This window comes from Chamaea fasciata, unplaced genomic scaffold (assembly GCF_029207755.1).
Source record: "Chamaea fasciata isolate MVZ Bird 193981 ecotype frontalis unplaced genomic scaffold, bChaFas1.0.hap1 SCAF_9, whole genome shotgun sequence".
Taxonomy (NCBI): domain Eukaryota; kingdom Metazoa; phylum Chordata; class Aves; order Passeriformes; family Sylviidae; genus Chamaea; species Chamaea fasciata.
In genome coordinates this window covers 19,734,225-19,759,805 of record NW_027094094.1, presented here as the reverse complement: position 1 = coordinate 19,759,805, position 25,581 = coordinate 19,734,225, and the positions used below count along the sequence as shown (strand labels likewise).

The 25,581-nt window shown below is 43.8% G+C and overlaps 1 protein-coding gene across 1 annotated transcript in view; it reads right to left on the bottom strand.

The window, feature by feature from the left end:
* Positions 1-696: 696 nt before the first annotated feature.
* TLL2 (tolloid like 2) overlaps positions 697-25,581 on the bottom strand; it is an 85,322-nt gene continuing 60,437 nt past the window's right edge. Inside the window, exons 9-21 of the mRNA XM_066191340.1 lie at positions 24,492-24,607; positions 22,459-22,561; positions 19,531-19,647; positions 16,012-16,157; positions 14,874-15,069; positions 12,657-12,782; positions 10,867-11,027; positions 9,334-9,514; positions 7,915-8,040; positions 6,975-7,102; positions 5,959-6,172; positions 4,699-4,949; positions 697-3,529 (exon numbers count right to left, since the gene is read on the bottom strand). Of these exons, the coding sequence (XP_066047437.1) occupies positions 3,395-3,529; positions 4,699-4,949; positions 5,959-6,172; positions 6,975-7,102; positions 7,915-8,040; positions 9,334-9,514; positions 10,867-11,027; positions 12,657-12,782; positions 14,874-15,069; positions 16,012-16,157; positions 19,531-19,647; positions 22,459-22,561; positions 24,492-24,607 (2,000 nt within the window). The 3' untranslated portion in view covers positions 697-3,394. The remainder of the gene's footprint in view (positions 3,530-4,698; positions 4,950-5,958; positions 6,173-6,974; positions 7,103-7,914; positions 8,041-9,333; positions 9,515-10,866; positions 11,028-12,656; positions 12,783-14,873; positions 15,070-16,011; positions 16,158-19,530; positions 19,648-22,458; positions 22,562-24,491; positions 24,608-25,581) is intronic.

The following is a 25,581-nucleotide window of genomic DNA, read 5'->3' as shown; positions in this document are numbered from 1 at the left end:
TTAATTCATCTCCATTGCTGCTTTGCCTTTGGGAACAGCTGGAAGGAAATTCAGATGTCATGAAGGTCCGGGGAGCTGTGACACACACCACAGGAGCTGTTCTGGGTGGTGGGACGTAACTGAATTAGGTGTGTGTTGGGGAAAGAACACAGATGTGGTCCTTAGCAAGCAGGGTAGACATCAAACAGTCTAAAGAAAGGACAGAAAAAGGAAGAAAAGCATTTTAGGTGCTGCCTTTGCAGCATTTTGCTGACACAGAATGTGGACTAAAACTTTGCAGTAAAGAATATCTGCCACATCCTGCTGTCCTTTTTACAGGAGTTTCATGTCTCTGGGTCTTTGGGACCTGGTGGGGAAGGCCATAGTCTGTAGTGTAGCAAATGAGCTAGTCCTTTGAAAAATAGTTAAGGACTAATTCCCACATTCCTGATACTTGTCACTGCAGACCTGCATCTCAGCCCGCTGAAGTGTGAGCCACACATAGAAGAGTGTAGCCCTTTGGCTGGGCAACTTGTTTCTCGGCCCCACTTTCTAAATGCTCCCTTGATTGCAATAGCCAATGCAAACCTAAAGGCCCCCAGGAAAGTTCCTTCCTAGCATTAGCAGTAGACACAAACAACAGTTGGCAGAACAAGGAATGTAATAAGAAATTTCCTCCCCTAGAGGAAGTTGAAAATGCATGCATACAACAGAATGTGCAACTGAATTCACAGTCTTTAATGAACGCAGAGATTTGTTCTGGGCACAGGTACATTTGTGATTGTCCCCACACCCTCTTCTTCTCCCCCTCTAAAAATTATTTTAGTTAGTGAAATGTAAAACCACACAAAGATCAGAATACATATTCACACATCAGAGGGTTTGACATTTTTTTCCTTAAGAAAATTTCACTCATTTAGAATTATTGACTGTTAAGTCCAGTCAGTACAGCAGAAATATTCTACATAGATCATTGGTTGGAATGCACGGTACAACATTTGTGAACACACTGTCACAAAAGACACCTGGATGAACACTAACAAGTGTAGTATATCTGTCAAACCACATTGTAAGCATCTGCATCAAACCAGTCTGGGGTGGATGGAAAATTACTAGAACGTGGAACAAAGATGCTAAAGTACATGGGAACCTGTTACAGTAACTTTTCTCTAGAGCCATCGCTGCCACTAAAAGGCCTGAATCTTGAACTGATGCCTGTCAGCAGAAACTTCGCTTCTGTTTCACATGGATTGATGTCACATTTTTATTTCCAGACCCGAGTCACTGTAATTTTGCTTGAACTGGAGCAAGGAAGAGGACAAATACACACCCCATCTAGCCGAGCTCACTTCCCCAGACTTGCATGGTCAAACAACTTGAGATCAGAGGTCTTGCCTGTAAAAAGGCCACAAAATTTGAAAAAAAAAAAAAAAAAACCAACATCAAAAAAACATCAAAGCAGAGCTAAAATAAAACCAACCAAAAAACCAAAACAGAGATAACATGATTTTATACAGCCTGCAATAAAGCTATAGTCAATGGTACAGTATTGTTCACATTACACTTATTAAGGCTTTGACTACTGGTTTCCTACATGCACATTTTATATACATATAATCCTCTGTGTGTGTGTATAAATTACTTTACTTTTCTTGTTCTAAGCAAGAAAATATTTTCATGCATTTGCTTCTCCTAGTATTCACAATACTTGGACCATATTCTGTTCAAGGATTTCTGGAGAGGGCTGGGTCTGTTTATTATCCATCTGAAAATGCCCTTATCTCCAGGAATGTTGTTTGTGCCGGACAGTGGCAACTGGCCCCACATTTCTCCACAGTCATACATAAGAGAGAAGGTGCCACTCCAAAGCCTGACAGCACAATGGTTATGTAAACATAGTAATCCTTGGATTATAAATACTTTATTAAAGCTAACATACCTCAGCTTTTAGCTCATAATTGCCCATGAGTGCCCTAATGAAACATTCAGAATAAAGTATTTTTTTTCCCTCCCACGTCAACTACCTCAGTTACAGTGGTTCCCCCAAAACACACTTTTCCTTATTTTTTTCTCAAAGAAGCACTAGCTACCTGTTAATTCTTCAAGCCTGTGGCTGGGTAGCTTTCACAAGCAAACAATGACATGTCTGAGCCTTATAGCTCCAAGTGCTCTAAGTCAGTCACCATCTCACTTGCACCCTTGCCATGAAGATAAGAGACTGGGCCATGCACCAGTGACAAACGGGGAGGAAGCAGAAACCAGAACTCTTCCCTTCCTAGCCCCATGCCTGCAGCTTGCACACGTTTGACAGGTTCCCAGAGATCACCAAAGCTGACCTGTAGCATGGCCTGTGTCCCTCTGCCTCAGGGACACCCTGACTTCCCCTGCCCCAGCAGTTCCTTCAGTGACATGTTCTGAAGTTACAGAGCACTCCTAGGTTGTGGTGGGGAGCCCTGGGGAGAACAACTCAGCTAAGGGCTCACAGGGAAGTGGTAGTAAGGAAAGGAAGCAGCGTAAAGAAGGCTGAGGAAGGAGGCACGGGTGGAGCAAGAAGGAGAGATTCCTTATTTAAGACAGGGCCTATTTAAGACTGCTGCCACAGCCCTCTGAGCTGCCTTGCACAGTGGTGTAACTGAAGCATGCTGTCAGCACTCCTGTTACTAAGCTTTGCCACCATCACACAGTAAAGCTTTACATCCCAACACGGCATTTTGATGTCAGCCACCACCCTTCCCTTGAGCACTGCATTGAAATACTTCCATTCAACATATACCATGACAATTACTACAAAAAAACCACTGCGTTCTTCTCATTCCCTGGAATCCAAGTGGCTAGAAGCCCTAAAGAGACTGTCCCTGTCCTCTGCCTTGCTCTCCACTCAACAATAAGCAAGACAATAACAGAGAGGACAGAAAGAGTGATGCAGGCACAGCCATCTGGTTGTTCTCTTATTGCACACAGTAGTTGGGGCAGGTAGGGAGAGCAGGTGGCTCACAAAGTCCTTTGAAAAAAATCCTACTGGTTGTCTGTCCAAAACACCTGCTCCAGAAAATATTTTCAGACAGCTCACGTGCATCCTTGGGAAATGTCACCTAGAAACAAGATATGCAAGAGACGAAGGCTATTCTCAATTCAAGTTCAGTCTTCATTCAGCCCCATGGCAAGTTGTGCAAAATACAATGTTTGTGCCCTGGCAGGTATGATTAAAAGACAATTTTTTGGTGCTGGGTAGGTTAACAAGAAAGGGTCATGCTAATAATTGCAGAGGCAAACCTTTGAGACTGGATTTAGTTTTAGTTACAGAAAATACTGTACACTGCTTTTGGCCAAGTGCACAGAAGCTTTTTAAAAAAGACAAAATCACAGTTAAATGTCTCAATCTTCAGATGGGGAATATCTGCGAGGAGCAGTCAAACTATTTTCTCATGTGCAGTGCATCCTGAAATTTGGTACTTATGTATCGAGCATGAAATCCTTTCTTGTTGATGGTGTCATCTGTATGGAACCGAATCATAATGGAATCCCCTGCAGAGTAGATTTCTTCCAGAGGCTGCAGAAAAGGAAAGAAGACAGTACACAGTGGTCAAGTATGCAGACTAAATAACTGTCTGCACCATGATACTACAGTTTAAATCCACACTGCAGATAGATTGGCCAGTAAACATGAAGACTTGAATTCTCAGTACCTCCTGCCCTGATCTGCCTTTCTAAGCTTCCTTTGCTCTTCGTATTTGAAGACTGATGTCAGGCCACTCTCCAATCCCAGTTCTTCCAGTTACTTTTTTCACAGGCCTCCCTGAATATTCTTGTCACAGTCCTCAGGTTTACTCTAATTTGTCACTGTGTTTTCAGGGGATGAGACAATACAATCTGGAACCTGTTAGGCAGCTAAGGCTCTCCCAGGGTTCAAATATAACTTAGGTACTTATCTTACACAACAATTCTGATTATGTCCCACACTGTTGTGACCTGCTGCGATCTCCTTGTCCTTCCCTTTCCCACCCATCCTTCATTTGTCGGTGTGCAGGTATGTAGATTACTACCCAGCTGCCCTGAGTTTCTTCACACCAAGCTGCTATGCCTTTGTTTATTTTCCAGACCATTTCCCCAATTTGTGAGAACTTCTTCCACAGACCTGCTCCCTGACTGTCTCTCTTTAAATTCAATAAGAAACGTCTCCAGTTCACTGCTGAAGGCTTAGAGAAATCAAACACAGACCCTCTGATTTCAAAAATCACACACCATTACTACTCATGCTAGAATCAGTCCTGGTAACAGGGATGCAGGTGACAGTTTAGGAGACAGCATGCCATCCTAAAGGCAGCAAGCATCAGACAGCTCTAAGTGCCTCTAGCATTCACCCTTGCAATAGCATGGCCACAACATAACTTGGCTTGAGCCAGGAAGCAACAGAGGATGAAACTGGCCTTTGGAAGCCATTTCCCACATTTACACAACACTTTCATGGCAGGGCTAGGGCACAGCAGCATGGCAGTCTCTGGGCTAAAAAGGACAGTCAGTCTGAAAGAATTTTCCAGCCAACACTGTGCATCAGATAAAATGGCTGTGACCTTCCTGTGGAAGGGAAAGAAGAAGAACTCAGCCACAAAGTATTCTCAGTACCAGTGTGTGACAGCTGCCCCTCCCCAAAAACCATACGAGGATACTTCCTTGCCAACCCGCAGTGACGCCTCTGAAATCACCACTCTCATGGCTTACCCCTGAGCCACAGAAACGTCCCAGACGGGGTGCAGTGCTGTCGTAACCATCGTAAATCTCCATGTAGTCGTACCCACAGTCAGCCTCCTCCTCTATCTCAAACATCTGGAATATTAGCTCCACCCCATAACCATCTTCAGCTACAATCACCCATTCACAGTTGGCTTGACCTGGGTAGTTGTTGTCCCCAAACTGAGCATGGGAATACAGATCCTTGGCTTGCACTTCAGCCTTTAAGAGCCCACCACACTCTGAAGGGAGAAAAGGACACAAAACAGTCTCTCAAAGTCCTTACTCAAAACAAAGACTCATCCCACTTTTGGGTCAGTCATGAGCAGAGAAGACCTCCAGCTTGAAGTGCAAAAGGGAAGGTAATTAAACACTGCACCAAACTACAATAAACCAGTAAAGCCTACAATCATCCATGAATCCAAAGACCCACAGAGCTTAGAGTAATTTGGTTTTTTTGGTACAGAACACACGTGGAAAGACGTGATCAGTTTAAATTGGCAGGATAGGGTTCTTGACACATACTCTGGTATATTGTACTGTATTAGAAAGCAATTGTTTTGTTCTTTGCACTTGTCCTGCAGATGAAATTCTGACCCCAAGTATTTTGTCAGCAGGAAGTAGAAGCACATCAGAAAACTGGGGACCAAAACAATCCTTTTCTGCCCACACAATGCACAAAAGTAGCCCTGTGTTTGTGCAGAACGTGTGCATTTTAGCAGTTTTCCCACAGCCAATGAGGAAGTGTAATGTGCACGGCCACTGGGAGCATGTTTCATCTATTTACAGTAGCAGGGATTTCAAAGAATAAATGTTGGCACAACACGCCCCTCTCTGTGCTGCCACAGATAGGATAAAAAGCTGTGTCTGTCCACAGCACAGCTCTGCTTCCACCATAATCAATCTAACATGGGCCCGTTCTGAGGGTGGGCCAATGCATGGGCTAAATTGCACCACCTCCTTTTCCAATGGTTGATGTGGAACAAAACGGATTATTGCTCAACCAAATACCTCCAATTTAAACAAAAGAGCCTGAACAGGAGTGTCCAATACCAAGAGAATTCTGAGCTGTTATGGGAGCTGGTATTTATGGTATGGCACTGGCAGTGGTCTGGGAGCTGAATGAATACCACTTTAACTATAGGCTAAGCTTATTTAGGAGAAATGTGTATCTGTTTTTACCTAGTAAAAAATGTAGTGAGACCTAGTGACATCTTTTGGCACTGAGGTATTGGCAGGCAACCAGCTTACCTGTGCTGTGCTTTGCCTGGAAACCTCTCCTTTGCACAGAAGCATCAGAGTAAAACCTGAGGAACATCTTGTTGGTAGAAGCCACTACAGGGTCTGGTTTCTTGCTGCCACAGAAGCGGCCAAGGACAGGTGACTTGCTGTTGGGTCCATCGTACATTTCTAAGTGGTCATAGGCACATTCTTGGTGCTGCTCAATCTCAAACTCATTGAAGGTCTAGAGCAAGAATAGGGAGAATTACGACAGCTGTAAATCTGAGTATGTGATTTAGCATAGGGTGAATTGGCCAAGTGAGAAACAGATCAAATGGTACATCTGTCCCACTCTCCCCACAAACTAAACCACAACATTGTTCTTTTAGACAAGAGTGATCTCAGGGTGACAAAGATCAGAATTCCATATCAGTGTGCTGTGTTGCCTCAGCCTTGCTGTCTCACATGGCTGTATGACAACAGTTATCAATTGCAAGCCTTATAACACTTAGTTTTCTGGCTGAAAATTCTGCACAGCACACCAGATGGGCTGTTCTGCAATATTACTTCCACTGAGCACAGTGATTATTTCCCCCAATACATGGGCTGTCTGCACAGCTTTGGGCATGTCCTGCCATTTACATCAGGCCATGTTGTAAAATGGGCCTGATGTGTCCCCCTCAGAGGGGCTGGGGGCTGGCTCAGCCACCACCTTATGTAGATATGGCCCCAACAGGGTGGCCTACAAGGAGGGGTGGGGATGGGAGGGCATTTATGCCATCTGTTTATGGAGGGCAATACTCGACAGCTGTCATCTGCTGGAGTCCTCTCCAAGCTGTCTCTCCTCTGCCTTGTGTCCCTCTGAGACCTTCTCAGAGGGCAGCCAGGGCAGGAAAAGCCAGGGCAACCTCCTAGGAAACTCTCCTCCAAGAGCCCCAAACAGGACCTGAGGGCATAAGCCTCACACAGTGGTGGTGGGAAGTCATTTCAGCTCCTCACAATCCAGCCTGCTTCTTGCCTCACACCCCCGCTCTCTGGTTACTCACTACTTTCACTCGGTGGCCAGGTGTTGCAGAGATGTCCCAGGTGCACTCTTTCCGGCTGGGATACTTGTCAGGCCAGTTAGGACTGCTCATCATTCCCTCTGCACCACTCAGCTTGTGCTCACAACCAGCTTGGAAGAGAGAAATTGCATTGGAGCAAGTCTCACATGGCAACCCTGTGGTGTCCCACACGGTCCTCTCTGCCCACTGAGACCCTCTACAGGGCAGACATAGAAGGTTTTAGTCTCCAAACAAGTCCTTTTAATATTACTCCATAGTGCTGGTGGGTTTATCCTATACTTTTTTTGAGCTAACATGGCAGATGGTGAAATGGACCATCTCATTTCCCTGGGCTTCATAAACCTAACCTATAACCTCATACTCTAATCTGTTCTCCTGCTCCTTCACCTCCTCTGCCCTGTTCCTAGGGTCATGTCAATCCCTCCACAGTGTTGACTCTGGTGCTATCTCAGCCTTACATTGTCTTGCCAATTTGGAGAGCTGTATCAGCTCATGGAGAGGTCAGACAAGGACCAGAGACCATACGCAGGAAAGCCATGGGAGCACATAGCAGAGACAGGGGTGCAGGAAGAAAGGTAGTTTTGGCACCAGCAAGTCATTAGAGCGTCCCACCCTTTCTCTTCTGACTCAAACACAATAATTAAATGAAGCAGCAGTGACCAGTCTAATGATGATGTCCCACAGCTGCTCCTTTTGCAAGTCCAATTTCTCATCCCCATCCTGCCCATCCCCTGTGGGCATACAGAGAGCAAGACTGGGGAATGGCCGTATTTCTAGCCAGTTTTTCAGCTAGCTGGGGCTTTTTCAGTGCCCTTGCCTGTATGCTGCACAAACTTCCTTTAAGCACAGGGCAGGACGTGCCCTGAACCAAGCTGTGTTTGAAGTACCTTGGCCTTTCCGAGGGCAGGGGTGAGGACTTTACCTTCTTTACAGTCATGGCCATTTTCATGCAGCATGAAGCCATTTCTGCACTGGCACATATAGCTCCCAAAGGTGTTGATACATTCGTGCTGGCAGCCACCATTGTCTTTGGAGCATTCGTCCTTGTCTGGGCAGGATCAAACCAACAAACACTGAGTTGACAGTGGCACAGGCTACCACAGTCACCAGCTGAGAGTCCCATACCCAGGCTGGCAGATAGCAATGCAAACCTCCAACTCTACTGCTGGATTAGTCCAGTCAGCTTTTTAGCCCAGGTCCTATTTTCTTCAACTGCCTCACATCCCATAAAATGTATCACAAATGTGTTCTATTTTGTAACGTAAGTTTATTGGTTAAAGACTCCTGTCTAAAAGAAATGAGCAGCATCTCATTTTTTAAGAATTGAGTCCAGGAAAAGCATCACACAAATTCACTAGTGAAGGTTAAAATCTACTTTATATTTTCAAGTTCTTATGTGCTCTACTGAGCCTCCATTTCTAAACAGCTCTGCCTGAGCACAAACTGCCGGGTGATAAAGAAGATCTAAGGGATGAGCTGCTCTCTGAAACTGAAATATGCCCCAGTGGATCTTGACTCCTGTGTGTTCAGGACTATGCATTCCTCAATCTCACTTTCTGAGCACAGGATCTGCTCATGGTTTCTAGTCCAATCTAAGTTATGAGAAGTTTGTCTCCAATTTTTCTTGGGATAATGCCCTCCCTAGATCTCATTAACTTCATCTGTCTCCTCACTCCCAAATGTATTTCTAGATGAATCATACCCACCTCATCCTTCCTCCTGTTAGATGTAATAAGTCAAATCCTTAACCCTGATTCTACTCTGCACCTGTTCTAATTCAAGGCTGTTTAGTCTGATCATTCTCCTCAAAAGCATTAATACTCCAAGGACTCTGCTGAAAAGACAGAACAAAATTGAATTTCTACTTCCAAATGACATACAGTTAACCTCCAGAACTGCCTGCCAACAAGGTATATCACTGACAAAGAACTGAGAACAGAGGATGAAAAAATTTCCACTAGTACATGCCGCTTTGATGGGAATGATTGCTATATAGAACACAACTGGAAATTTTCTAAATCTTCTAGCTTCAGAGGAAAAAGCTTTCCTTTAATACTCTAAGGACAGAAATAACTTCTAGGTTTAGGTTCCACGTTGCCTCCTGCTGTAGAAGGACTGGAGGCACTGATGGACCTCCTGCATCTTGCTGACACCACACTATGAAACTGGACCACACACTGCACTGAGAACCCAAGATGAAGGTGACACAGAACAGAGCAACCATGCTTTTATATTTAATGAACCATGTCAGGCTCTGACAGCACGTTGAAGAAAGTTCACCAAAATCAAGAGGTTCAGACAAAGGAGACAGCTAAGCAAGTGAAAGAATACAGTCACATACCAGAGAAGTAGTGAACTTTAAAGCCTTTCTTGGAGACCGTGTTGTCTGATTTGAACTCCAGTCTCAAGTTGTTGCCATATGATGTGATTACTTCGGGCTTCTCTGAGCCACAGAATTTGCCATGTAGCTTGGAATCAGAAGCCAGCTCACTACGAACCTCAACATAGTCATATTTACAGACCTGCCAAGAGAGGAAGAGATTTCTCAGCTCTGTGGCCTTGGAACAGAGCATTTAAGAGGAAGGAGACAGAGGCTTCACTGAGAAGGAACAGAAACAGCCTTGTACTCAAATGCACTCCTAACTTGCCCAAAATCTGCTCTGTCAGTTTTCTCACCCCTTCGCTTGTTGCCCTGATCTTAAAGCATGGGTGTGTTTTTCAGAATTCCAAAGGTTTCATTCCATTTAGCAAAAGTAATTATTTCCACCTTATCCAAGAACCTGGCAGTGCTGAATGAACTTTAGCAGCCTCTTGAATTATGCCACTGCTCCAATTTACAGTAGGGAAATTCAGACCTGAATGCTTTGTTCAAACTCCATCGTGCATGGCAGAGAACAGACTCTTTTACTGTTTTTCCTTTATTCTTGAAGAACTCTACTTCATTGTTAATTTCCAACTATTTTCCTGCAAAAGCAGCACCGGGGAGGTGGGAGGCGGGACACCTATTGGGATGGCAAATACCTACAATTATGCTAAACTAGTAAAGAAAAGAAGCCCATTGTGCTGGTTTTGGCTGGGGTAGATTTAATTTTCTTCACGGTGACTGGAACTCAGCTGTGTTTTAGATTTGTGCTGAGAAAAGGGTTGATAATATCAAGACATTTTGCTGAGCAGGAGTTGCACAGAGTCAAGACCTTTTTTTGCTTCTTGTACCAGTGAGGAGACTGGGAGTGCTCAGGGAGCTGGGAAGGGACATGGCCAGGACAGATGATCCTCACTGACCAAATGGATATTCCACACCACAGGACATCACACCCAGTATATAAAGTGGGGGTGAATAGAGGGAAGGAGGAGAAAGGGGAGAAATTTGGAGTGACATTGTTTGTCTTCCCAAGTAACTATTAGTGTGATGGAGCCCTGCTCTCCTGGGGATGGCTGAACACCTGCCTGCCCATGGGAAGTAGTGAACTAATCCCTCATTTTTCTTTGCTTGCATGCGTGGCTTTTGCTTTATCTATTAAACTGTCTCTATCTCAACCCATGAGTTTCTCTCACTTTCACCTTTCTGATTCTCTCTCTCATTCCACGGGGGGAAAATGAGTGAGCAATTATGTGGTGCTTAGTTGCCAGATTGGGTTAAACCACTGTACCCACTTATAACAGAACAGCTTGAATCCTTCCACTCTATAGAGAAAGCAAATCCAGACCTCAAGGAGAACAGTCACTGTTATTGGTGTAATTACATCGAGGGTGGGAAAACAACCACAAGCTCCACCAGTAAGACACAGCCTCCTCTTCCTTGTACCCCAAGGATTTATCCAGTAGTGATTTAGCCAGTAGTCCCACCTCTGAGATGCAAGGACTGGTTACGTACATCATTGCCTTCCAGCTCAAATACTTCAAACTGCAGGGAGATCCGGTACTGGGCTGGAGCTACCACCTGCCAGACGCAGTTTTTGTTAGTAGGATATTCCTTGGGCCATCCAGGGCTAGTAATAGTCCCATTGAGCTTGGTGATGAAGCCCCCACAGGCAGCTGGAGAGGCAATAAATGAACACAAGTTTTACTTGGTTCTGTTCAGACACACAGATTGGGCCACAGCGTTAACTAGCAAATGAACCAGATCCTGGTTTGTGGCACATTTCAAATCCCAGCCTCCAGAACAGGCTTAAAATGCTGGGAGGTGGGAAGACAACAGAAACTTTACCTGCTGTAAATCACCAGAAAAATACACCCAGTGAGGCTATGGCCCTGAAAGCCACCATGTAAGACAAATTTCCTTTTTAATCTCTATCCTTGGGCTTTACTGTGGCTCAGTTGACTTGACATGCACAACACAACTGTAAAGGCCAGCTTGGTAAATTGACCTACACTCAGTGCTACAAAACTTACTATTGCAAGTTTATCAGTAATGGAATAATTACAAGATAATGGAATCCTAGGGAAGACATTCCTGTCAACTCTTCAGTGGTTTATTATATTTGGACTGCATCCTCCCTAGGGAAAGTTGAAGGCAAAGTCAAGACTTATCTTTATTATCCCATTTCCTTTAAAAATTTAAGACATCTCAGCTTCATCCTCCTGTGGGAGGACAGGGCTGTTACCTCAAAGGAGTAAACCTCAATTTGCTGCAAAATTCTATTTGTAATAAAGCAAATTTTTTCTATTTTTTTCTTGCTGTTTCTTGAGAATAATGAGATACAGCCACATCTTCAAAATCCACTGGGATAAAAGCTTTCAGTGTTATGTTCCCAGCATCATTTTGCATTAAGAGGGCTAACCCAAGGAAGCAGCTGCAATATAAATAGAGAGGCAAGCAATTGGTTTTAGAGGAAAAAAGCATAGCAACTGGCTTGCTAAAACGGCAAGAAATTACTTAAAAAAAAAAAAAAAAAAAAAGCTTTCACAAGCCTTTTGCACAGACCTGACTGCCCTCACCAAGTCGACAGCACTCTTACCCAAACAGTTTAACAAAAGTGGAAGTCAGGGCAAACTGGGTGATGTTGAGAGCACCATTGATAGTATGTGGAGCTCCCTAAATGTCCCTACAGACAGAACTTTGAGACAAGAACAATGGATGGATTCTCAGCACACCAACAGCTGTATGGTTGGCAGAAGCAACACTTGTTGCATGAGATAACTCTCTAGAAAGCTGATACAAACAGCTTCCATTACAGACATGGGTGTTTTTTCCTCCATAAAAGAGAAAGGGAGGAAAATTCTCATCAGTATGGAGAAGCCTGTTTTGCACGCAGACAAAACACCGATATTTTATTATGTGAAGTAAACTCCCTTTTGAAAAACAAATAAATTCAGAGTAAAATTTAAATACTTTTGGGCCACTCAATGGGTAAGCTGTAATGCCTACTTCCCTTACGTTGCACTATGGGAGATCTGGTCTGAACAGCCATCTCTGGCCATGAAGAACAACTGGTTTTAGAGATGTTTAGCAGTATAAATCAGAGTATTTTCAGGGGTTTTTTTAACCAAAACTTGTTTTTCAATAGAAGATGTTAACAAAAAAAAAAAAATTCAGCTGGGGGAAAATAGAGTGAAATAAAGAAGATGCAGGGGCAAGGAAAATCACTTCCAAGACTGTTGAATTCCATTTTTAGCTGTAGTACCTATCCTACAGTCAGATGGCTCGATCTGTAGGTTACTTACCTTCACAGCTCTTTTTATCAGCTGTCAACTCATAGCCAGGCTCACAGGTGCATTTGTAACTGCCCAGTGTGTTCTCACAGTGCTGCTCACACCCTCCATTGTCCGGCAGGGAACATTCATCCATCTCTGTCAGGAGAAAACCAGAGCAAGTCACACTTTCCTGACCACCTAAACAACCTGATATTTCTCATGCAACCCTTCTGGACAGAAGGAAGAGAGCACTGACTGTTGAGCCAAGACTGTGGAGCAAGCACAGCAGCAAAGTTCACAAGTGCTGAAACACTGCTAACACCAGAACCATAAAGGACTACCATTACTGCTACTAGCCAACAGTGCTTTTTCTAGACACGAGCAGGAAAACACTGTCTCCTGTAAAGACTTCACTGCCTTTTGTTCTCATATGCCGTTTTTTTTTGCTTTGTTTAGTTTGTTTTAAATTCCTCACACTCTTGAGTAACTTGAGCTACCAGGAACCAACCCATTGTGGCACACACAGTAATAGAGCTGAGGGAGGTTATACCCCATGGAACAGGGTGTCGCTGTATCTACACAGCTTTTGCACACAGACACCAGCTCTGCCCGCAGTGCAAGCCGGCTAGAAACTGCAGCTATGACTACTGTGATGCTTGGTTCAAGCAAAAACACTTCACTCCTCAGCTGAATTTACTGACATGAACTTAAAAACGCTCTAACCAGCCACAAAGCTACATGGTTTCTGGTTCAAACACAAGAAATCTGAGCAGACACTGAAAGATCTAGACTGCCAGCAAGAACTCCACAGAAAATACCTGTGTCTCCAACTGTACCAGTGTACACGTTTACACACTTATACATTAAAAAAAAAAAAAAAGAAACATATTTAACATATTTTTTCTGACTGTGTATGACAGAGAAAGCACTTCAGGTTCAGGTGTATAACTTTCTCCCCCTACAAACTTGTAGGTGAAACTCAGATTTCAGAGAATGCCTTGCTGTGTCTCCATGTAGTGCTAATCCCTGAAAGACATCTCTGCCACCATCAGACTGCACTGTTCACTCCTGAAAGGAGCCAAAATATCTTTAGGAAGAAGTATTCTTTGTGCCTTTATGGAACCTGAGAAATTTAAACAAGGAAGTCTAGGTACTGTGAGAGTTGTCCAGGGATCAAATGTCACAGTATTTGCCAGCGATCTTTTCCAGTGATCTCAAATTTACTGGTCAATATAATCTGTGAATTAAACTTTATTTACCTTTTCTTTTCTTTTGCACTTAAGTGCATAGTTTAAGAATTATGGATTATAAATGATGACATTTTATGCCTTGAATGGTGAATAAGTGAATTCATAGGATAGACTAGTCTGAGCCAGGGAGATTGAGCCCTGACAAGTCTGTTTGTCGTAAATCTTAAGTTTGTGAAATAAAGTTTAATTCACAGAGTACATTCTCCTGAAAATTTGAGAAACCTAAACGGACCATGACAAAAATTAAGGTAGAAATAAATACAGGACTTATGCAATCCAAATATTGGCATTGCAACTATTATTTCTGTACAAGGGCCACTGAACCTAAAGCATACATGACTTTTTGCCCCCTAGCAGCTCCACAGGTATTTTTCCAAGCAGTTAAATATTTGGTTCTTGCCTCTATCAAGTGACCAGGATTCCTGTAAAGGACCATCTCTAGGGTTCAGCTCTTTAAAAAAGAAAAAAAAAATTAAAATCTTAGTCTTATATCTTCCTGAAGAGAATCTCAGTTTAGGAACACATTTGTCTCCTAAAGGTCTCAGTATTCTTTTACTGGGACTCTACCTGCATGTAGATTTACCTTCTCTCCAGAGGTTGCTTTCTGAATAGAACTTATGCAGAGAGCTGTTTTTAACACTCCTTGTGCAGTATTAGTACTTCTTTGAAAATGTCAGTGTCCTCTAGCATGGCTAAATGGAGGTGACATCAGATCCAGCTGTGCAACACTTAGGCTGACACCAGCCCAGCAGAGTTGATTTTTGTTCTTATCAGGGAGGAGGCGTTCCTGCCTCACCATCAACCCCCCCTACACTCCCAAAGCAATTTGTACATAAATTCAATATTTACAGAGAAATTGTACAAACAAATCCAAAGTACAAGTAGATAGAATGATAATGTGTGAATCGATAGACAGAATTAATTGATTGGTGGATGGCAGCTTTTTAAGGGATGAATTGTCCCCAGCTTTGACTGTGAGAGGTATTAGATCACATACCTTTAAAGAAATTTGCTGCAAAGCCTGCTTTATTGATGGTTGCATCAGATGCAAACTTCATCCATACTTTGTTTGAACTGGATTTGATGTCTTCTGGCTTCTCATAGCCACAGAAGTGGCCGATGAGTGGGCTCTGTTCAGTGAGGCCATCTCGGATCTCCAGGTAGTCGTAAGAGCACGCATCGTGCCATTCTATCTGCAATATGAAAGGTGTGTGCCAGGATCTCACTAGTAAGAGTTCTTCCAGCCAGGCCAGTGACACAGTTGGTCTTTGGCCACAGACCAGCTCCCCAAACAACTGGCTACATCTAAATACTTGCTGTGGCTGCCAATGAGCTCTTCTGCTGTTAAAATTGCATTCAAGCCTAGGCACATCTCTGTTCTGCCACTACTTGATGGCTATCCTGAGGTGAAACCCAGCCCCTGGCTATCTACAAACTGCTTTTGCAAGAGAAGCTGTAAGAAACAGAGCAGGTAAGAAACAAAAAGGTTCAAGGAATAGCTGCGGGGAGGTAGTGGTGTCAGCCCTTCACAGGACAAGCATGTGATTGTACACAAGCCACAGGAGCCTGTGGGATAGACAAGATTTATGCACCAGCCAAGGTCCTGTCCACTCCTCTCTGTGACTTAACATCAGTAATCAGAGACTGATCACTGGCATATAGCTAAGAGTGTAAGACATCCTATATCCAGTAGAAGAAGCTCTATTTTTGTGAGCTCTTCAGAGTCTGTCTGCCATCTGGGAACATGATGTCTCTTTGAGAAGTCACATCCTGCAATCTGACAAGTCCCAGTGACAGCAACAAGAGGTTTTGCCTGGATTGTGACCATTTATTTCCACTTGACCAGAGTGAAAATTTAAGGACCCATGATCTAACATCATCATCACTTTGCAGTCCCTTGTAATTCCTTCTGTCTAGAGTAACAGTTATTGAAAACTCAGTGTATTTTAAACTTCAAAAATCAAAATCCCTGAGCAAATGTCTGGTAAGTTAAATGATACTCTGAAGTAGTCAAAAGATATTATTACTATTATTATTATCTCATCATCACCACCACCACCACTTTCTTCTTCATTTTAAAGGGTTTGTAGAGACAAAATAATATCTGTAATAGAATATGCAATGACATTTCTCACCTCAAAGGCTTGGAATGTGATTCCTATGTGAAAACCCTCAGAAACTGTGATCTTCCAGATACACTCTTTGGAAGGTCTGTAGTCATCTGGGTAATTGGGAGATTGGATCTGGCCAGCATCTTTGTGTATTTCTCCACCGCAAATAGCTTCATAAAAAAGAAACAGCAAACCCACTAGATTGCAAGTTTCTCTGTAGGTAAAGCCCGCTCCATATGCACCTTCCTCATCAAATCTGTTTCAGCAGTGCTTGCTATAACAAAGGCAACACACAAGTCACAGATTTTTTTTTTCAAATCTAATATTTTGTCATATGACAGTGTCTCCTATCTTGCTGTGCTAAGGTCCTCAGAAGGTGAGCTCACTGGAACAGAGAATTTTTATAAATTTGTGTTATTCATACTCCTGCGAACCTTCATATCTGCTTGAAACCTGCTACCAGCACTAAAAACCAAGAAAAGCTGGGGGGGAGGTTGTGGGAGGGAGGGAGAAGTTGCAAATCTAATCCAGCCACACGATGGCAATATTAACAAGCACAACTTGAGCTGTTCACCACCAGACCATCAGGCTGGCTGCTGTGCATGAAAAATTCAGTTTTAGTGCCAAATATAAGAGTAAGTTTAAATACTAAAATAGAAAATTTAATAGAAATCTAGTTTAATACAAAACTAATAAAGATCTTGAAGACAACAGCAGTTCAGCAAAACAGTCTGCAAGACTATGTAAGAAATAGAAGTAAGATCACAGGCTAAAACCTATGTTATCCATGATACACAGCACACATCTACAAAACACATCAATGTTCTGGCTGTGTCTAAAGTCAAAGAAACAAAAAGCACCAGCTGAAAGTACAAGAGAGATGGTACTGCAGTGACACCTGCCAGATATCAACCATTCTCACCCTTGGCTTCTCCCCACAAGGCACTGCATTAGCAATTCAGATATGGGTCTCCATGTAGCGTCCTAAAAATTGCTGGCATTGGGTAAAGCTGTCTTGGTCTTGCATTGTAAGCTGCTACTGTAACAGAGTTAAAAGCCCTGCTTCATTAGTGCAGCTAACCTCTTTCCTACAGAGCAATGTTCATACATTCAGAGCTACAAGTGGTGCTTGAGAAAACCTCTGACAGACCCTTTAAAGAACTGTCTCACCCACCTAACAGAAAGAGGACTACAAGAGCAGAGGACTTTTTTTCTTAAGAGCCATGAAACTGACAGCCAACAAATAATATTTTCTCTATCCACTGCAGAAGTTCACACTGACATACAGCTGAGCATCAGCTATACTTGGAATAGAGGAACTGCTGGTAGAACCTGAGAAGATGATAAGGACAGCAAATTTAGGGCTGTCAGCAGTGCTGTAGGGCAAAACCACCATCTTCCCATCTTAAATCTCATGAAAGAAAGGGAACAGAGTGATTGAACTAAGGAGGACACTTTCACTACATAAACTGTCATATATTATCAAGTAATTCTACTGTCATGTGACTGCATGCTTCTGCCTCTTTCCTCCCATCTTCTGAAAACTTTAGGGCCAAGACTTGGAGGAATCCAAATCCAAAAATCAGTCCTCACTCACAGTTTGCAGAAAAGTTTAGATGCGTGAGCATTCATACGCACTGTCACTAAAGCAGAAGACAGAGAAGCAGTGCTAAATGTGAGGGAGGAGTTCAAAAGAAAAAGAGGAACTAATGGCAACAGAGAAAGATTTTGGACAAAAATTGATAGAAAATTAAACACTTATATGCAATCCCTCCTGGAAATAAAGGCTACCTTTATTGCCTAAGCAAAGAAGTCACAAAACAGCTGAGGAAGCCACTTTGCAAAGAGCAAAAGAAACCAGATAATATCAGAACTTGCTTAAGAGGGAAATACGGATGAAAGAAGATTTTTGGAAAACATCCTATTTCAGCAAATAAATTATGGAGAGACCTGTAGATAATCTCTCCGCCTGGTGTTCTGACAAGAGGCAGCTGAGATATCCAATGCTTAAGCATTCCCTTCATCATCCAGAGATAAGAATGGAGCTGTGCACTGGGCCATCACTGTGTCTGCAGTGCAAGCTGGCTCACACCAGTCATACTTAGTGCTCGCTCTCAGGCATAGCCATGGATTTCACAATCTTACAATGGGAAACTTCTTGCAGGTGAGGGTTATATAAAAAGCCAGTCTTGAAGAGGCAGGAAAATATGAAGTTGGAGTTTGTTTGACCACTAGATGCACATTCTACCTTCAGTTGCTCTATTCAAAAGTCAAGTGAAGCAAACTCATATTTACGGAACCTTTAGGGATCATTTATTAATTAACAGGAAATATGGGGAATTGTCAAGGGAAAAAGAAAAGTCACTTTGCAAAGTGACTTTGGAATGCAGCCAGTGTAAAATCTTTTTTCTTCCAATACCATTTAGCAATATGTAGGATGATGCGATACACACTAATTTGATGACTTCTAATTCCAACAAACTACCATAGAGGGAGTGTTACAAACCACATGGTCCAGGCAACAGCTGTTTTTCAGGAGAGAGATGTTTAAAAAAATCCAACATCAGGCAAGCTACCTCTGTCTCTGGGGCAGCAATTCCTGCAGAAACCAGATATTTCTCCTGTGAAACAGATTTGTAAGCCCCAAACTGCTGTGAAATCCTCATATGCTTTATTTGCACTTCCCCAACAGTCCCATGTTTGCTTCACTTCTCTCTGTTAGTATCATTATTCATGAGTTTATGGGACACTTGGGCACTGGGCTTCCAGCATTGTGCTTGTTCCTGTGGCTAAAGAAAGATGATGATGCAATGCCGGTATCAATACAGTCAACCTCAATACTGTCGACAACACTGGTATTTCTAAGAGAAATGCCTGCTGCCCAGAAAACAATGAGGGCTTTTAGCACATTTTAGAATCATTACTGCAAAAAAACCAAGTATATACGGAAAAGGGAAGTTACTGATTTTTAATGACTGTGGTAGTATTGCTCCTCCTCAGAAGTGGTTTCATCACCTCAGTGCCATGCAAGTTTCTAAAATAACTGACCTGTAGAAGATCTGACATGCTAATTTCCAATTTTCTGCAAGTAAAACATACAAAGGAGAAACAAAAGAACAATCTTTGCATTTGAGGAAAAAAAAACCCTAACCAACCAAACAAAACCACCCCAAGACAATCTGTAGCAAGCAATATAAAATGTATGATCCCAAACAGAACTTTGCCTGTTAAAATACTGAAAGAAACTCTTGCTCCACACACTGCTGCTTGGAGGGGCTGGTTAGAGCAAACAGAACCTGGCCTAAGCATGGAAGTTATTGCTTTGTGTTCCCATCTTGTTGTGCCCCCCAAAATGTGATAACCTAGTTGGAAAATCCATGCCTTGTCTACTGAAACAAGCCACAAAATCTGCCAATTCCCATAAAAACCAAAGCATGGCTACATCTAGCCACACAGTGCAACAGAACTCCTGCTGATCCCATAAAACCCCTGCATCCTGTTTCATCTGCTCCATAGGATGCAGACTTCTAGCTAAGGCTGTACCTTCATAGACCACAAAGAAACCTTTGCCCAGGATGTTACTGCTGCTCCGGAACTCAATCCACAGCCTGCTGTCCGTGGAGATTACTGGTTCAGGAATCTTGTCACCACAAAATCTACCTAGAAGGCAGGAAAGAGACAATAAAGATCTCTATAATCTCCTGAGGGACAGCAAAGCATAACGGGCACCTGTGACTCTGGGAAGCAAGGAGTCTTTAGTTAAAGGAGTGCGCTTGTGTAGAACACCCTTTCACTCCCATCAACTGTGCTTTTTAATAAGTTTCTGTGCTCCCCCTTCATTAATTCGTATTCTTTTTCATTATTACATGAATAAAAGTTCTCTTCAGCTGGGAGCAGAATCCAGTAATTATGGATGAAGCCTCTTGCCCTGGTAAATTCAAAAGGGCTCTTGTTTTGAACACATAATTAAGCAAATGGGCTACCGTGGTAGGGAAGTATCCCCCTGTCCTTCTAGAGATGTGGAATTAGGGAATGTCCTTTCTACCTGCTAAGCCTTGAAAACTCCTTCAGCACTTTGCCCTCAAGAGCAAATACTCAAAGTCAAACCAAGGGCAGGACATGGCCATACTGATGAGAGAAAACCATTTATCTCATTCTCTGTTCAACAAAGCCCAGTTAAGCTTCAGCAGTCATTTAGTTTCTTTCAAAAGAAAGAGACCAGGAGCCATTTTGCTCCATGATCTCCCCAGTTTTGAGCTCTCTGGCATGTACCAGCACTGATAAACTCCCAAATTTTGCCAGTAGGAATGAATCCTGAAACAGAACAGTTGCAGATGGCATCTGCAGCCCAGACAACCTCAACAACCACAATTTGGTGCTTCTCTATTGAAGCCAGAAGCTCCTCACAGGAACAGTGCAAGCACCAAGCAAGCACTGATAGGCAGGGACCTGCACTTGAGTCAGGAGCTTGGACAGAGAAAACATGGTTTTTCACTTCAGCTGACACCACCAGGGCTACACACTGAATTCAACATGGTCTTGGCACCCTGTCCAGCTGAATCCCACTCAGAATCTGACGGAGGCAGAGAGCAGTTCTCCAGGTTGAATTCAGTCAGGACAGTGGTGATAGGGATCCTGGCCTGCCAACACCAGGCAAAGACATCTCTGAACAACTTCCACTGGGTAAAAACCTGCTTAATGCCTTACCTTCAAACGAGCATCATATTTCCCATTGACTGGCTGGGAATGGCAGTTTCAATACCAGCTTTTTTTTTCTTGCAGAGTCACCCACCCAAATATTATCTTGGACCCAGCTTTACTCAGCTGCTGTTGTGCCCCCAACCTGCCCAGGGCTGTTAGGGCAGTGTGACAGCCCTGCAGCATAACAATAGCATCCCCCATATCTCCACTCTCAAAGGGGATGCTAAAAACAGCATCAGCACTGCAAAGCTTCTTCCTCTAGGGTCACTCAGCAACTTCCTCCTGGATTTAGAGTTGGAGTTTAACAAGGGTGTCAAGAAGAGGAAACACAGATGAGGAACAAGAATGAGCAAGCTCCTCAGAGTGTGATAAAGGGCCCATTCATAAAAAGTTATACACCATTTAAAGGCTGGGTTTTCACACACTTCCCTGGGAAAATATGCAGCACACATGTATTTTTTCTCTCCACAAGAAGCCCATGCTTTCACAATTCACACTAATCCCCCTCCTCGCCCCCTGCTGAATTGCCTTCTGTCTGCCTCTTCTGACCTAATTTCATGGGCTCAGCCCCATGCGGGAACCATGGCCACTCATGCAGTGTCTGCTTCCAGATGGAAACACTCCCAAGTCCACCTGCACTATGGGGACAGGGAGGTGCTTGGCTTCTGAAGTACCTTTAAATTACTCAGCAGAAAAAAAAAAAAATATTACGAGGAGCTAAGTTGCAGCTGCTGGAGCAATGTTACCTGACGCATATGCAGCAGAGAACAGCAGTATATGCTGCCAAGCCCAAAACAGGCAGTAAATGGCAAAACCAGCTGCCAACTGCCCTGAAAGGTAGGCCTCCTGAAATCTGGGAAGCAGCATGGCTTCAGCCTCAGCACCTCACCTGGTACCAGGGCTAGGGTGTCTACTGGGGCCAGGGAGAGCACTCAAAGCTCCCTAAACCCTCTGACCCAATGCTGACTAGCCCAGTTCTGTGCTGCAGCATGGGGCGAAGTCCCTCTAACACAGCTTAGGGAATGATGCCCAACCTGACCGTTCCTTTCCTTTTAGGCAGAAGGGGCTGTTTGCAGTGCCGCATTTTACACATTTAGGACACCAAGCTCAGGGGGTGAGGTCAGGATCAGAGGCAGTGGCAAAGTAGGCGGGACTCTTGAACTACTCAAGGTGACAGAAGACTTGCAGTTATGATAGCAGGAGGCAGAAAACCAGGAAGGATGGACAGGAGCTGCACTTCCTAGAGATCTCTGGGAGCAGGAGCAGAGTGGAGTCCTTGCACAATTTGACATGGCATGGTCTAGCAAGTTCCCTGCTAGGACCACAGAAGCTCGAAGTACAGAGTACTGTGTATTTGTAAACACAAATTCATGAGAAATAATGGCAGGACCTTGGGTCAGGAGCTGTGCCTCTGCTTCATTCTGACTGCCTGACAGTTCTTCCCTGGACTTGGGAAAGAGCAATGACAAAACTCCAGAGACCGCATTTTTAGTCCCAGCCAGGGCCCTGGCTAACTTCCCTCCCTGCCTCATTTCTCAAGCTGGAAAAGGAAGGAATAAAGCCTTTGTGACCACAGGGCTTGGAGCATGGATCATTGGGAGTGAATACAGCACACTGACATCTCTGGATGGAGACACTAAGGAATGGCCAGCACTAGACCTAGGATCCTTCCAAGTAACGAAAAGTTTGTTTCTGTTTGTTTTCCCCACCCGCTCTCCAAAGCATCAAGAAGAATACACAGAATGCAATTAAAATTAAATAGCTACTCACCCAGTAATGGAGCCTTCCTCCAGTAGCCATCACGCACCTCCACATAATCATACCAGCAAAGGCGACTTTTAAATAAGTCCATTGATGTGAAATTTAACATAATCTGAAAGGAGAGAATGCACAATTCTCTTTGGGGAGGGAGTTACTTTAAAGAGAAGACCCTATAGATTTTTTCATTTTTGCTACAGTGCTGCCTAAGGGAGTATGCAGGCAAAGACAGTTGGGCCATTTGTGGGATTTGTACACCACCTTTCTCAAAAAACAAAGGCTTCTCAAGGTGTTTTAATGGAACCATGACAGTGTATGACAGCAGAGAGCCCTTTACTATTAACTCTGTAATTCAAACTCAATACTTCTTAGTTACTAAAATTTTACTTAAAAAAGAGCCCAGTTTGGATTTTTAAAATTAAACCCTTTGGTTTTGAGTAATGTGAAAATCAGAGAGAAAGACATTGTCAAAAACCACACATTTTTGGGGTCTATACCTGCATATAAATGATACTTGTAAGAAATATCTAATTTTGCTAATTAGGTTCCACACTCTGACCATCAGACTCACACCATCACTGTGACGCAATTGCATTCAGTGGCCTTACCAAACAGGCCTTGGTATTAAAATGTTATTATGTTGATCTCCTTCCTCTCTAAGATAGATCACCGGCCTTGGTCTGGGAAGTCACCTGTGGAGGTCACCATTGGTGTGCACCTGTATTTTTTTTCTGGCAAGATTTGACCCGTATTATTAATTTACATCCACAGTCTGAACATAGTCACAGAAATGTCTTTATATGAAAATGGATGTTCTCCCCCAAAGTCCTGGTTGGGTGCACAGAGTGCAGTCTGTAATGATGTCACTCACTTTTTTCATATTTTTGCAGTATTCTGATTCTGGACAGCAAAAGGAGATTCATCTATTTCTATGCAGATGAATGCTATAAGCCCAATATCTGCTCTCAACCAACACCTCAGTGCAACAATTTGCACCAATCACTGCACTGGATTAGACAGGTAGATTGAAGCATTTAATCTGAAATCAATTCTTTATTTCCTCTTTCAACATTAGTGGTTCAGCATTTAGATGCTGGGTCCTTCCTGACACAGGTCTGAAGAGGCTGAGAAGCAAAGGAAGAGTTTATAGTAAGATCGACACCATGAAACTCTCAGTGCCACAGTTGTCAAACCTGGATGGCTCTTGGCCCTCTTGCCCCAGCGATGCTCTCCCTGCAGCTGATGGCAGGAGCTCAGCATGGCATGGGACTGGGCTTGCAGGTGACAGAAACAGGTCCTGGAGCCAGGCAGCTGTTGCAAAACAAACGAGCTCTGCGCTTCTTTGTCCGAGTCTGAGTCTTAAGCATGTCTTGAGGGTGATCCTCAGCAAAGCCACTCTGCCAAGGAGCTCCCAAGCTGGGCTGCTCATTCGTGCAGCCTGGAATGGCGTGACAGGCCTGAAGGGCTGGTGTTGCTGGATTAAGGAAAGATTTCATTTCTACAGGAAGATCAATAAAACAAAAGGAGCTGGGAGGAAAGTGGACAGAGTGGGTGATTGATGTGCAGTGGGGCTTGGCATTTCAAGGCGGGAAGTGGGAGTTCCCTGACATGGACATTATGCCTGCATGACAGGGGCAGGCCACAGATGTCACTCACAGCTCCTCAGCTCCCTTCAGGACCCCAGACTGCAGCACATTTTATCTAACTCATCTGCCTGGATTTGGGATGTGCCCTTGCCAAAGCTAACAGGTGTCAGGAAATGTCCATGTAGGGTTCAGTCTCAAAATGAGAGGGAGGATCAGGGATCAACACGCAGCCCAGATATGTGAGGGGCTCTGCTCCAGCATCACCACTTCTCTCCCCAAAAATCATGTATTTCTGACTTCAACTCTCTCCTGAGTGGTGCTCAGGAGCCTTTCCAGGCTCCATTCCTGCACACCAGGCATGCAGAGATCTTCTGGCAGATTCTAACACTGTCATCACAGTGAGGCAAAACCCCACATGAGGGAAGCGCAGAGTACACCTTGTGCTGCTGTGGCACCTACCTTCTCCCCTGGGGTCACCGAGATCCTCCAGACACAGTGGGAATAGGAGGGGTAGCCATTTGGAAAGCCAGGGGCTGAGAAATTACCTGTTGAGTCTTGCAAGGTCTCTCCACAAGCTGCAGGAGAGGGGGGAAAAAATCTATCAAAAAGGAGTGACTCTGAAAGACATCAGGGTCTACCAAACTGTCTGCTTATGGCTGCTGTGTGCAGGGTGGTGGCTGGTACTCAAACAGTGCTCATTCATGCTACTGGCCAAAGGTCATGGACCACCTGAGGCCTTGCCAAAGGGGTGATGCGAAATTTGTCAGAATTTCTGGGATAGAAGATGATCAGTGCAAGGACGCAGATAAAACAGCTACTAAAGAAGCACCCTTCTTCCTTCATCTTCCTTCCATATGCCAGCACTTTCATGTCTCAGTTGAGGAATATCTCATTCACTAATCAAATGCAAAGTATTAACTCTATCCCACCTCACAACCCCACATGGCTGCCAGAAAATCTGTTTTCCCTTCATTACAAGCTGCTCAATGGAGTTCTCCTTAGTTACCATTGTAAATTGTCTTTTTTGGGCTTAAAACATCCTAACAAAAGCAGGGCAAGTGCCATCACACTCATGCTTCAGCTGCCCAGCACCTTTGCGGCCACTACACCACACAGGACAAAATATGAGCACAGCAGCCCATTGCTTTAAACTTCCTGTTTTGTGGCCTGCTGCAGTTGATGAAATGTAGACCCCAGAGCGACTTTTGGGAAGCAAAGAATATGCACATGCATATGATCCTTTAGGGAACTGCAGCTCCCAACATCTGGAAAAGCTGTGACTACTGTAGTTCTGCTCTCTGAGCCAGGATGACTGAGCTGGAACAAGGAGTGGCCATCCACATCTGCAGAGCAGCTGACTGGCTGGGTGGGAGGACCACAAATATCAAACCTCCCATGTTTTTGACAGTGCCCACTAGACACATCCAAGTGCCAATTGCAACGAGCAGGGACCTTGGCTTACATGCTTCCCAGTTGTTTTTCCAATTTCATAACCAACTGATTAAACCAACTAAAGCTCCCCAGACCTGCAACTCTGTTTCCTCAGAGA